Raw genomic sequence first — 14,695 nt, 5'->3', positions numbered from 1 at the left:
CGATACAACACATATGATGACTTTTCATTCCATATTGTCAACTTTCCTTTCATCTGTTGCAACATCCCTCACCTGTGTATGAAGTTTTCATATCACAACTCATACATTATACCAGAGCCTGCCCTTACTACACAGGCTATTTGTAACACGCTAGACTTCTTACAATTAGTCTTCTGGAACAGGATTATATTACTAAAAGATTGAAGTCATCACTACAGAAGTTGTATGGTTGTCATCATGAACTCGTGGATCGTTACAGTGTATCTATCTGCACCATGAAAACTTGATTTATTCAATGTGTCATAGTTTTCCTTTCCTCTTTTGTCTGCCTCGGACTGGACTCTTTATGAGCAAGTCAGTGGGTGTTTCTAGAAAAGCAGAGGACGCTTACCCTACTGATGCACCTTGTCCATGCACCCAGTTTTTAGTGGAGTTCGAGTTTCTCATTTTCTCATTACTTTGTATGTAAAATTTTGGTTATTTTATGTTCTTTCTTGTGTTTGTCTTTTTTCTATGTCTGGTCTTTGTCTCTGGATTACATTCTTTTGATTTCCGTTAGAATCTTGGTTCCCTTGTTTACTCCTTCATATAAAGGCTAGAAACCACTAATTCCACTTCCCATAGGCTTTTATGCTAATTTAACAATATTCAATGGCTTCTCTGGACTTTACCTTAACTTTAACCTGCAGAGGACTATACATCAGCATGATTCTACATATGTCAGCTTACAATCCTCAGAATGGCATGTTGGGTTAACAGACTTGCAGTGCAGTACTGGTTACTGGAAGTGGAGGGTATATAAATAGAATGGGAAATCCCAGTGTTTTCACAAGATAGGGGTATATTTAGAAATCATTATGGAGATCAGGCTTCACATCACAAGAAGCAAAATCACCTATAAAATTGTTTTTCTTTTCAGAAACTGTTTAATTTTTTAAAATAAAATGAGAAATGAGAACTTTTTTCACAGCGCTATGAGGAACAGGGTAATTTCTGCGTAGGACTATTTTTGCGTACTTCCAAATGCTCATTGGTTGAATTGGTGGTCTGTAACCTAAATGTATTCAGTATTTCAAAAAGAAAATTATTTAATTCTGAAGTAACAGCATTTTCATACCAATACTCTTATTAACATGTAACAAACTTTGAATTACAAAAGCCTCCTTAAAAGGGAAAAAAAAATTCTACCAATCAATCTTTCATTTACTTCAAAGTGGTTTCTTAATTATTTGGTATGGGGATGGACAAGAATATACCATAATATAAGACAGGTATTAAAAATTGAGGTATGACAGATGATGTGAACATCATGAAAATCTACAACTTCTTAAATGGGCAGTAAAAGAATACTTATTACTTTTCTTCTTTCAAAATACTGAGACAAGATATCTATATAATTTTTATTATATGGAACAGTTAAACTGTATTAATATCACAATTCATTCCACTGAGTTACTGATTATAAAACATGATTGCACAAAAAAGTTCACATCATATAAAAGCGACAAAAAAATAGGCTAAAGACAGATAAATCATAATTGTACACTTGTAATCTTATCATATTAATTCATGATTAGTAACTTTCAAAATTATTACGGTTATGAAGTTTTCTCTTGTCTACAGTGATTTCGTTCCTTTTTTTCAAAAGCGCTTCCTGTTTGATTTGGGAAGAAAATAAATCCATTGGAAAACAAAAAGCTAGGGCTAACTTAGCATTTTGGGAAATTTGCATAATTTTAAGATAATTTTGCTAGGGAAATCGGCCTGTATTGGGAGGTGAAATCAGGGTAACAAAACCACTTGTATAGAATTCAACTAACTATCACAAAATTATAAAACAGATACATATACATTCAATGGACAAAGTCAATGTGTAGAACTTCATTTACTTAGTAAAACCCCACTACAAAATACTAAATAAAAGAAAAAAAAGGCAGAAAACCAAAGGTCTCTACTACTAAGAAACTAAAGTATGTTCACTGCTCTGTTGAAAATTACAAGGATTTCAAAAAGTTGATATCTTTTAAGACCTAGGACAATTTGAATAGAAAAAATTATGAGATATAAGCATTTAAATTTTGGTGCGAAAAAAGATTTCTCTGGATTTTCCATACAGTTGTGTATGTTTCATCTACTAAAAACCTGAAGAAATAACAAGAATTTCATAAAAACTTTCGAATAACATTTTAAGATGTGTTTAATGAAATTATGAAAAGAAAAGTGGGGGTAATCGGGCAAAAAAATAATTATGCTATGAAATGAATAAAACCAGAGGCATCCTAAAATCTGACAAAAATGACTAAACATGAGCTCCGAACTTCCTAAAAAGACGGTTATTGCTAGAGCTTATTATGAGGGTAAAATGAAATTTCAAGTATGGAGAAATTCAGTGTGCTTGATTTTAAAGGCATAGCCTACTATACATCAATGAATTTTAGTGTACTATAAGATTACACTTTCTGGTTACACCATTAACAGGTTGGGAACAAGACCTGAAATTATGGTTACCCTTCAATTTGGAGTATCACCCCTTGTATAGGTTTTTTTTTTCATTACACTACCAAAAATTAAAGTTTGGAAATCATAATTTTTTATTTAAAGTGGAAATAATTAATGTATTTGAAGTATATTTTCTGAAGGAAGTTTGCTTTATATCTTAATATCTAAAAAGTTGTGAGCCTTAAATTATTGAGTATTACTTGGGTCTGTAACTATGAAATATTGAAATAAAAATATACTCCTTTTGCAAAGTTAACTAGAATTACACAAATATTCCCACTTTTTAACAATATTTCATATCTAGAAAATTTTTCATTTTATAATAAACAAAACACTTACCATTTGAGAGGAAGTACCCCTAATAAGAAATTAGCCCTAAGTCGAAGTTGTTCCCTACCTGAATTACTGTATGTAAAAAGGGAGACCTCATTATCAGTGCCCGTCTTTAAAAGACCTGACGTTATGACATATTGAGAGTGAATGAACTAAAGCATGGACCTTTATGATAAAATTCTTGAAAATTCTGAAATAAGAATTATCTGCTCTGCACTAACAAAACTTGAATATCCATGACGTTAGTACCTGTATGACCAACATTTATCAAACAATCCTCATCTATCATCTTAAACAAGTTATATGAGTCGTTATTCTGTAAGTATGCTTCAGCATCTACATTTTTATCTTTACATCTTTGTATGAACCTATGATCAACTACAGCACCAGCTGCTGGGGTAGGTCCATCAATACCGTCTGTCCCGGCACTGAGAAACATGATATTGTAATTGGCAAGAATGGATGTATCTTCATGACACTGTTTGTCCAGTTCTAAAGCACATGCTACTACCATTTCTTGGTTTCTTCCTCCAATTCCTGTTCCTTTAACATGAACAGTGGTTTCACCTCCTGTAAGAATACATATTGGTTTCCCAACATTGTAAGATTGAGCTGCTAAATCCACAACTTTTTTCAGAATCTTCTTAGGTACTCCATTAGTAACAAGATCAAGTTCTAGTTGAACATTTATACTGTGTCTAGAATCTGATGGTTTTCTATTAAATGCAAGTATAGTGTATCTGGCCAGCATTCCAAACATGCTTCCAACTTTGCTAGCTTCACCATCTAAAACTGAACTCAGAACTATGGGAAGATAACCAAGTTCTTCAGCTTTTGATGAAGCAACTGCTAAAGCTGTTTTGTTGCTTCCAACAATAGCATTATTGACATGAGCCCATTGTGAACCACCTGTATATTCCTCTGATGTGGTACTTTTTGTTTGTTCTTTCGTCCTTTTCGTGAGGAGTGTCTTAATTGATTCTGGTACTTGATCTTCTATTCCTAATTTCTTCAGAATCAGTAAGCTTTGTTGTGGAGTAGACTTATCAGCTACCGTAGGTCCACTGCTGATTACCTCTAGCTTATCACCAATAACATCTGACATAATTAATGAAATAACCTGGAAATACAAAGTATGGATAATAACTACATGTAAAGACATTGTAATAGATTTATGTACATGTATAAAGGCTTTAGAAAGAGAAAATAGGCTAAAATTTTTCAGGTATTAAAGGCAAATGTCTACTGAAGAGAAGCTTTTATGACATATAATTGTTACATTATTGAATATTCAGAAGTTGAAAATTCTGTTTTAAAGTCTAATGTACAGGACTTGCATAAAGCCTGCTCTTGAAAAAAAAAGTTTTAAATTCCTTTCGTTACTCTATTGTTTAATGCATTCAACTTATGGGTCTTAATTATCTCAGTAAAAAACATATTTTTTTACAGAATAGCAATACACATCCAAGGGGGATCAATATGCAAATTATTTTTTCTGAGTCACTTTTGTGCTTTCGTAATTACACATGATTTCAAATTTTATATGCCAAGTGCTGCAGTAACATTGATCAATTGTACGTTCATTTGCAAGAGAAAGAGTCAGCATGTCATTGTTTGATTCTAGTTTTATATAAAAAGTAGGTGCCAAAAGATGGAAAGCATATAACAATTAGGGAATTTATAATCCTTATAACATTTGATTAAATATAACAAATATGATAAGGAAAAGCAAATCTATTGAAGAGACAAATTAATTCCAATGCCCTGAAAGTACTGAAGAAAATTTTAAAAATTGTCAAAAATAATGTCCTTACTAGAGGAGGTAAATATTAGTACATAGATGCATCAAAAGTGCATTAAAAAAAATCAGGACCATTTCTTACATGTATATGCAAAACATTAGTTTAGCTTGAGAAATAAATCATATATTAGCTGCAGGTCCTTCAAAACAGAAAAAAGAAACAAAAAAGTGAAACACAACAAATATGTCAGTGTATACCATAACCTAAATATGAAATAGTAAATACTATCTGAGATCACCAAAAGGTCTTAAACAATTGTAAACACACCTTCAAGAAAGCTCTGAAAGGCCCAAAAACTTGAGAAGTAATAAAATCCATGGAATGATGACAATCCTTCAAAAGCAAGTTATAAAGTAATATAAGGACACAAAGACACATTAATGAGCAACAACTGAAAAAAATGGACTTGCCATATCACTGGTTGGGCTAGGGTGGGGGATTTTAAAAGGCCATGATTGGATCTTAAGACAAAAAAATTTAATTCCTGACTATTTCCCATATTTCCTTAACTACTATTTAAAAAAGGTATAATTATTCAGAACTTGATTTGCTTCTGTGAGGCAGAAAATTTGAAATTTTTGTATTGTAACCATGCCAACACATTTTTCCTATTGGGAATGCAAATTTACAAGAATATACCAATAGGCAATCTCATGATGGTTTTGATACAAGTTTTTGTGTACATGTACCTTTGCAGGAATAGCCTGCTTTGCAAGGCCTCCTCCTTTTAAAACTTCAATGTTTTTTCTTATAATGTTCATTTCATCAATTGTAGCACCCCTTCTTGACATAAGCTGTGTCATTTCTAATTGTTCATCCAATGTTACAGGAGGCATTGGTAGAGGCAGTAAAGCAGATCCACCACCTACAATACATAAAGTAAAAATTGTAAGTGAAAAACTACTCTCATCTTAGTCACCTAAAATTAAACTAAAACTACTGTGAACAAGTTCTCAATGAGAATGTCCCATACATATATTCAAGTTAAATGTAAATTGCGTAAAACCCTTAAGTTGGATCATCTACCTTTGAAACCCTCCTACAATAATAATATTTTTTTTCAAGCATATCTACATATGATGCCCAACCATTCTATAAAATTTCATCAAAATCCCTTGAGCAGTTTAGGTTTGTTTGTTGGGGTTTAACGTCCAAGCAGCAATATTTCAGCTATATTCAGACGATGAACATGAAATTGATGATAAAATGAACATGAAATGATGATGAAATGAAAAAGGGATGGGACACAAGGACAATGGGGGGTCGACAAATTTTGATTGCCACTGGAAATAGGGAGAGGTGGGTAGGGTCGGGCAATTTAGCCTCCTGTGGCGGAGCCCTATAGTTCCTACTCCGGGAGAATACCACAGTAGGGTTTTTTAACGTGCGAGGAACGTGGCATCTTTCCCAACACGGTGCACCACTACGGTTTGCGGTCAGGTTTTCCGTATTATAGCCTGACAACCCCAGCATGTAACATGCCAGGGGTACCCCATTACACCACCTGGGGCACACATCCCAGTTGCTCTGTGGGCAGGGCGCCCTAGCCCCTGACTAGGGTTCTGAGCACTATTTAGTCACCTTTTACGACAAGCTTAGCGCTGCTGCAGGCCTATTCTTTTAACACCCGGACCTGCACGGGAGCAGTTTAGGAGGAGTACCAATTATGAGGTTTCAACACTTAAATTGGATTATCTCCCTTGTGGAGTCCTGCAACAGAAATTATATTCCTTCATGCTACATTACATATCTAAATATGATGCCCAACTATCCCATAAAATTTCATCAAAATTCCATGAGTGGTTTAAGAGAAGTTGCATTTAGAAGAAATGTATACAGACGAACAGTTGGGCAAACAGAGACACATGTTGATTCCTAGAATATACATCAATCTTTATAACAAAGTTTTAAAGGGGTATAAAAATACATTCATAAAATGACTTCATGAAAATCTTTTTTTTTCAAATTTAGAAATTTAGAAAGTCCTGCACCTCAATAATCAATTAATGACATTGAGTTCTTAATTACTTTGGTTTTATTTATCCTTAAAATGATGAAGGTTTTACATATCTTACAGGTTTAGTGTGAAAGGTTGCATCCTGGATAAGTTTTCTTTTATATATACTACAGATATTAATCAGGCTGACAGGCAATTAAGAAATGTAATGCTTTATAAATGCAATGGATTAAATAGTTTTAGTCAATCACAACAATACTTAAAAAAAACTTTGACAGTAAAAAAAATTCCAAAAAAAGATATTTTTCATGAAAAATTGAAACATTGGCTCTACAAAAGTTTCATCATATCAAGTGTGTAAAGTGAAAATACATGAATAACAAAGCTTAGATCCAAATTATGTGGATACCGGTAACAGTAAACAGTGTTCTAGGATTACTTTTTATCGTTGCCCATGGAAAGTACTTTTAGGGGCGGGAAAATTTCAAAAGAGATGCTAGCTGTTCGTGGTCAAGTAAAATTCGCCTGTAGTTTTATTTTGTTATGGACTAAAATTGCTCCGATTTATCACGAATGGATCCTGTATTCCTTTTTAAGAAAGTTTCACTTATGAATCCGCATGTTACCATATGATAATATGACTGTTTTCATCAACATTATTTTGGTGCTTGTAATAGAGTGTCTGAACGACAGTGATCATTATCACTATAATATGAAATAGTAAATGGAATGCAACAACTCGGATTTGTATTTTCATGTATATTTTACGATAAAAAAAGGATGCATTTAGTTCACACATGGTTAGTATAACCAAATAACTGTCTTTTTGGAAATACTTGAACAATTCTACCTTAAGTACTTTGATTTGTATGTTTTTCTGGAAAGTTTTTTTGACTCTGGAATCAGTGACAGAATATGAAGGTCTTGGTACTGGAAATGACTCTTATTTTATGATAAAAGTATATTTAGTGGGAATATTCAAATGATTCGAAATGAACCAGAAGACAAATAAACTTTGAGTGTTCAGGGAAAGTTACTATATTGTTACAAATTGGTAACCCCCTCATGCATTTATTTCGATTACGATTGTCATATTAGTCATGGAAAGTGATATTACCTTAATTTTGACTTGATTAGTAATATTTATCGATCTATTTCGGTCTGTTTACATTGAGATTTACAAGTCGTAACGCTTAATTTTACGTCCTGTTGAAATGATACGGTTAGTTGACGCTATTTATGATTATGGTTCCTTAGGAAAGTATCCTTACCAGATATTGAGATCATTATATGTATGATTTGTATTATTTTTATTAGCAAATATTGCATTTTCCTTTCTGGAGAAAACACAACTTGCCATCGCCATTCCTGTTTACATTTTACCGGGACATTGCACGTGTTTGTAAGAAGTATTCTGATTGGTCAGTGGTGATGTCATCAGCATATAAAAAAAGGCCTACTTTCGGCTTCAAGCAGATTCTGAATCTCAATAGCTGCTTGAGCAGTCATTTCCGAAGCCAAAAACAGAACCATACCAATCTTGACTTAGTATCACTATGAGTGATAACCACCAGAGAAAATCTGAGATAGGCATGGTATGATACCTACTCACATATGCAAATTAGCCATATGCTTGGATGAGTCATCCTCCCTTGGGGTTTTCCCTGTTAGCCGTCAACTTGGTTGAAATTATATACCGTAGGGAGAATTTGATTCAAAGTTTCAAATAAACTTCTAGTAGATGTATACTTACCAGATAACCTTCTATGAGTTGTATAAAACCTTCTGTAGGCTTAAATTATTTTCAAAACCAACATCAGGTACTGATAGGATACTAGGACCAAATTGGGTTTTAGAGGAATAGGCTACTGATTTTGTCATGTTATTGTTGTATTGAAAAGAAGATTATTTATTCATATAAAGGTTATGAACCTTTCCTGACTTTGTATTGAATCAACCAAATACCAAATCAAAGGGATTCATGCAAATGAATGTTTCGGTTAGGCCTTTTTTTTTTAATCAATACAAATAAGCCACTCGGATTGAAAGGCGTCTAAACCGTTACAATATTGACTGGGAAAGTAGATTTTAAATAATGACTTTCCCTTGCAAAGTTGACCTAAGAAAAAAATCCTAGAACACTGGTAAATAATTATCTTAGAATACCTGAAATTAACACAATTAAAAGATCTTTTTCTTTCAGTTTAGAAACCAACTGTTGAATCTTTGATGCAGCTTGATAAGCAGATTTATCAGGCATGTTGTTCTTAGCTCCCTCTGTTACTACAATCTTACTGTTAGGACCTAGCAGCATATCCCTAAAAGGAGAAGAAAATTTTTTACACCATTACCAGTTCTGAAAAAGGTATCATTAATAATCTCTCTTTATTAATAAAAAAATATTGATAACAGAATGTCAACAAGGTTTGCAAGTTTAAAACAATCTTTACATTTAGAATAATTAATATTATTATTAATAGTTTTTTAACTGGTATTTCTTATTGCATTTGATAGAAATGTTTATTTCTTCTAAATTTGTTAGATTGATTATATCACTGATCAAATAGCCGATTTTCTCCTTACATTTTTCCTGCCTGCCTAAAACTTTCTTGGCAACCAATTGGGATGCTTAACAGACCAGAAACAATGTGATCTGTTAATGTATCATCTATGGCACGTGCCATTCCCAAAACAGCTTTTCCAAAACCAACAACATATACATTGCGTTCAAGATTGTATCGGCTTCCATTTACAATCAATGTTTTCCCATTACTGTCCATTTGGACATAGCTCCTTATCATCTGATGAGGGAGTACAGAATTAACTGCAGATGTGAATATTGAAACTATTTCTTGATTTCTATTGCTAGACATGTCTTTCCTTCCAACAAAACTAATTTGTGCAGATGAATAGCAGCAATGACTGCCTAGAAACCTCGTCGAGAATTTAGCTTGATACTTTCTTGTTATAATACTGTAACCTGGCACCAACTGCTTCAAATTCCTAAAAAAAAATATATATATACATATGTATAAATAAAGGTTTTTTCATAACTTCAGATGATATTACTGTCATGTAAGTTGTACCTAATACTGTATAGAGGGTATTTTTGTATGAGTAGCACTATAAATATTGGTACATGTATTAAATTTTCAAGGTCTGTTTTCTTCATGACTTCAGGTTTAATAGAAAGAAAATTATATGTAAAATATTTGGACAAGCTTTTATGTTCACAAATCCCTAAACTTTCCCACTATAGGGTATAACAAGTTTTTACGGAAATGTTTTTTTTTCTTCAAATCCTTGAATAGTCCTTTTTCATATTTCTAACTTTGACTTCTTTTTTAAAATATTAAGCAAAGGAGAGTAACTTTCTATATTTTAGTAATCTAATTAAGTGGTTTACTGTCAAATTGGAGCAATGTACTGCAGTAGACTTCAAATTCAAATATTTTTAATTTATCTAAGCCAAAGTAAGTACTTGGTTACTTTTAAATAATTTATTTCAAAACATTCAGGTATTTACCGAAGTGAAAATAGTTTAAGATTCCAGGAAAAATGATTACTGTTTTCCCTTTCCCCAATGAGACCGGCAACCAGGTTGTCATGTGTAGGACGGTTATGTCCCATTGAAAAACTTGCTAAAATGGCTTGCATTCTGTAAATATGAAAAAGGACTATTTCTCCTGCATTGTATCATTTTTGTTGATTTTCTGTAGATCAAGTTTGTGAAAGAAATTTTAACATTAAATTCATATTGCCCTAGTATACATTTGAATCTTGTTTATTTTTAACAGTATTTGTTGTACTGGTTTCAAGATTGAAGCAAAAAATATCTTAAGCCTTTGAACTGAAGTGTATCATTACTTAAACAAGGTTCTGTCATTTCCATTTTTTCATTAAATAAAAGTTTCTTCCTATCATATCCATTATACTTTCCAAGTTTGAAGCAATAACAGCAAAAATCCTCACTTCAGGCCTTTCAAAGGCAAGTTACTTGTGAAGAGTAATCAAGGGAACCAAAATTTGAGCAGAAAAAAAATCAAAAGATTATATTCAAATGGCAGAGACAAGACAGGGAAAATAGACACAACAATGAATATGAAATAACTAAAATAACATGAACAAAAGAAACAAAAGTAAATGAGCAACCCAGACTCTGATAAAAACTGGGAGAACAGGCCAGCAACGCACCAACCAGGTGCACTGGTAGGGTAAGCATCCTCTGTTTTTCTAGATACACCTGATGAGATGTCACAACCAGGTAGATGAAAGAGAAAAGGTAAACTATGACACAGTGAACAATGGTGCAGAAGGATATATACACCGTAACAATCCACAAGTTCATGATGACAACTATAAAACTTTTGTAGTGATAATTTAAATCTTGTAGCAACATAACCTTGTTCCAGAAGCCTAATTGTAAGAAGTCTAATATGGTACAAAAGTCTGCATAGATTGGGAAAGCTCTGGCATAATGTATGAGCTGTGATATGAAATCTCCATATGCAGGTGCTGAAGAGATGTTGCCACATATGAAAGGAAAGTTGACAGAACTGAATGAGAAGTCACACATTTGTTCTTCAGTTTGGTCATAAGTTTCCCTTTCCACTGATCTTAAAGTGTAAGGCAAGATAAGAGGCTGATTCATAGTGTCTGCAGTACCTCAGGTTTTCTGAGGTAGATGCAATGTATAAAATCCCAAAAACTATAGTTGTTTTACTACAATACATCATCTATATAGCGAAAAGTGAGATCAAAGGATCTGACTAAATGATGTTCCTTCTTTTGGATCAGATCACCTATAAAGCCAGCCTGATATGAGTGAAGGAATAGGTCAGTGAGTAGTGGAGCAAAATTTATTCCCAATGGAATCCTGACCATCTGTTAAATATAACATGTTCACCATACTGGACAAATATGTTGTTCACCATACTTATTTGAGTTATATTGGTATTAAATTCAAGAATTTTCACAACATCTTCTTCAGTATAAAGAAGATGATTTGGATCCAGGTTTTCCTTCTTTTTTTTTGAGTAACAATGATGTACATGTATAATACAAGTTGGGGGTTATACAACTTTGACCCATTGGACAAATTTGAAGGCACAATTTGAAGGCACAAAGTTATGTAAGAGAGGATGGTTTCTTTCTAAAGATATGGGTTATTTTTCTTATAAAAAAGTACCAGTAAGGCTCTCTTTGATCCAGTGAAGATATAGAACACATTAAATCAATGCTATCCAATAGCCTAGAAATATTTCACAAAGCCATAAAACAGGATTTATTTGTTTTACCTGTATCATGCCACTTTTTTATATTACAAGGTGTAATTACATGTAGTACTAAGTGTAAGTATATAGATAACAGACTTATTCAACTCATTATTTAAATAGAGCAGCGTGGAAGTTGCAATATTAAAAAACAACAAGAATTTACATTTGTATATAGTCTTCCTAATGTATGCACTCAACCTTCAAAATTGACATGCATGAGAGTGTCAGTGTTACATGGAAACTCATATTATTATGGTACCATCTACAACATTCATGGCCAAAACATATCACTTATAAAGAAAGGGAATTATCAAGGTCTCAAAGAGTAAGCAAGGGAACCAAGAATCTAGTGGAAATCATAATAGCGCAATTCAGGAACAAAGATCAGACAAGGAAAACAGATATACACAACACAGAACATAAAATAACCAAAATAATATTTACAAAATAACAAAAGTAAATGAGCAACTCCGACTCCACTAAAAACTGGGAGCATGGACCAGGTGCACCAGTCAAGACAGGAATTACCATACCAATTACCAGCTTGAGCTTTCTGAGGCATAAAACATCAAACCTGACAATTATAGACATAGAATCCAAATGATACATCATGCAAAATATTCTTCTCCTGTATGAGGTCAACATCCTTAGATGACCAAGTAGACATCAACCAGAGATAAAAGCCCTTTAAACAACTAATAAATATAATACAGTGGCTTAATTACTAGTGCAAGTTGGTAAAATGAAAATAATGAATTTTGCATTCTTTAGCTCCAAAAATATTTCGGCAAGGTGACAGATAAGGGTCTGGGGTTTCTGCTGCATATGTTTTTTTTCCATTTGGCACAATATCATGATATCATGACATAATGAGTGAATATATAAACCAGACAAAGATTCAACAAGATTGTCACTAAAGCAGCTCCCCATCCTTAAAAATAATCTCCTGGAGTAAAAGTGCCAACTCTCATACACTTTGAAGCTAATTTGGCAGCATTTTCCTTTAATCTATTGTTTTTCTCCTTTGATCTTTCAAACTAACAGAATTTCAAGCATTTGCATCTTGAAAGCTTGTCACCCCTACACTGTTGTCTGCAGAAGTGTTCTGCATAGCAGAGCCTGAGGTAGCAATACCAAAAGTACATACCTTCCATTTAAATAAATGCACAGCAATCATCACCTACATATCCTACTTGCAGTGCACCAATCATCAGGAAGATCAATTAATCAGTTGTTTGGGGAGCTTCGATTCGATGATCGATTTCAAGATATGATTAATTTGTTCAAATATAAAGATTTTGTCTTTATCCTTCTTTTGGAAGTCATCTTTTCCCTTATCTGACAGGACCATTTATCTTTCTGTTGACAGACAATTTGTTCTAATTTTAACCATAAAACAGAGCATTTCTTTCTTCATAGCCAGAAATACATTGAAGGGAAAAATTACTGCAAGAAATCTACTTCATCACTGGAAACTTATTCATGGATTTAGACACGCTTCTTCAAGTAGAATCAACACATCAAGAAGTCATTTTATTGGCTGTGTTGAATTACACTGAGGTCACACCCTTCGTTTTTAAGATCGAAAGTTTTTAATTTTTTTATCTTGATTTTATATGGACTTTATTTTTTGTAATTTTTGTTGTATTCTATCTTTTAATCTTTTAGCGCCACCTACAAATACAAGTGAGGATCTACAAGGGAGACAATATACTAAACATTAGAGAATTATGGTCTCACTAACCACTTCTAACATTTCCGTTACATGTAAAAAAAGTAATTTTCAAAGTTTCACTGTGAATTCCCAGGACAAATGACATCTTAAAGTTGCATACTGTTGCAAAGCTTGGAAAATAAGGCTTCCAAAATCATTGTGCTAATGGTACGATGATGGTAGAAATTCTTCACAATATTTACTTGAATAAATAATACTGAAAATCCTCATTTCTACCTGTTCTGGAGGCAAATTACTCACACATGTAAACAATATTCATACACTTTTGTAGTTAATTATATATATGATTTTAAAGTACACATTTTCAGCTTTATTTTGACTACTTTTAATCATAATACACACAAATAATGCACTTACAATGCATATGTCTAGGTTCAGAGTGTTTTTGGTACTACATAGGGGGAGGCCATTTGACCCGGTAGTGGTTAGTGAGACCAGAATTCTAAGTACACGAGAGTTATCCTGTCAATAATGATAGATTGAAGATTAACCATAATATTTGACAATTTGATTTGTTGTCTGTTGTCCAGGAGTGAACAGGCCTCAAGTCAATACATCGCTTTTTCATGATGATTTCACAAATATCCTAACTAGGTAATGGGGGCATTCTGGCAATACAGTATTGAAGGCTGAAGGGTCATCCTAATAAAAATTCCCAGACACTGATTATCGATCATTGGTCAATGTTGGTACAATAATCATCGATCTGGAAATTTTAATCGATTCCCAACACTATGTCTTACACCTGTGTGCAACGTTTTCCCAAGAGGTGCCATGCACTATAAAAATAAAACTATACTGCAGAATTTAAGAGAAATAATACTAGGAATAGGATACACAAACATCAAATTCACCTGTAATTTATCATAAACAAGTTTTATCTGAATGAGATTACATGTCGAATTTTAAATTGTTATCGTATTTCTTAATTATTCACCCTGACATTCTTGCAATGGGGCAAAAGCCCTGATAACAGATTATTTCGTCTGCTAGCAGAAGAAAGTGTTGGCTTCTCCGGAAGTAGAATAAAAATAAATAACAGTGAATAAAAAATATATTTTGTGACAAGATGAAATATGTATTTTTATTTATA

The 14,695-nt window shown here is 33.0% G+C and overlaps 1 protein-coding gene across 3 annotated transcripts; it reads right to left on the bottom strand.

Annotated features, from left to right (window-relative positions):
- Nucleotides 1-1,382: 1,382 nt before the first annotated feature.
- On the bottom strand, nt 1,383-14,635 carry LOC148627853 (glycerate kinase-like). Of its 3 annotated transcripts, none has more exons than XM_088580441.1 (5): nt 14,457-14,596; nt 9,175-9,594; nt 8,758-8,909; nt 5,324-5,499; nt 1,383-3,952 (listed from the first exon to the last, which is right to left on the bottom strand). In XM_088580441.1, exons 1-5 carry the CDS (start codon nt 14,468-14,470, stop codon nt 3,035-3,037), a joined length of 1,680 nt encoding a protein of 559 aa, XP_088436567.1. In that variant the 5' UTR covers nt 14,471-14,596; the 3' UTR covers nt 1,383-3,034. The 3 variants fall into 3 exon arrangements, with proteins under 3 accessions (XP_088436567.1, XP_088436575.1, XP_088436585.1); XM_088580449.1 differs by having other exon boundaries at nt 1,384-3,952; nt 14,540-14,635; XM_088580459.1 differs by lacking the exon at nt 14,457-14,596 and adding an exon at nt 13,015-13,174 and having other exon boundaries at nt 1,384-3,952.
- Nucleotides 14,636-14,695: the final 60 nt, after the last annotated feature.

Source organism: Perna viridis, chromosome 1 (genome assembly GCF_037379345.1).
Source record: "Perna viridis isolate PV_CMFRI_1.1 ecotype Kerala chromosome 1, ASM3737934v1, whole genome shotgun sequence".
NCBI classification, from domain to species: Eukaryota; Metazoa; Mollusca; class Bivalvia; order Mytilida; family Mytilidae; genus Perna; species Perna viridis.
This window is presented reverse-complemented; position numbering and strand designations above follow the sequence as displayed.

Coding starts and splice junctions, on each gene's coding strand:
- LOC148627853 (XM_088580441.1), bottom strand. Junction 8,910..9,174: donor TTTAGGCAGGCAGGAAAAAT/GTAAGGAGAAAA, acceptor TTCTCCTTTTAG/GGATATGCTGCTAGGTCCTA. Junction 5,500..8,757: donor TTTAATTGTGTTAATTTCAG/GTATTCTAAGAT, acceptor TATGTATTGTAG/GTGGTGGATCTGCTTTACTG.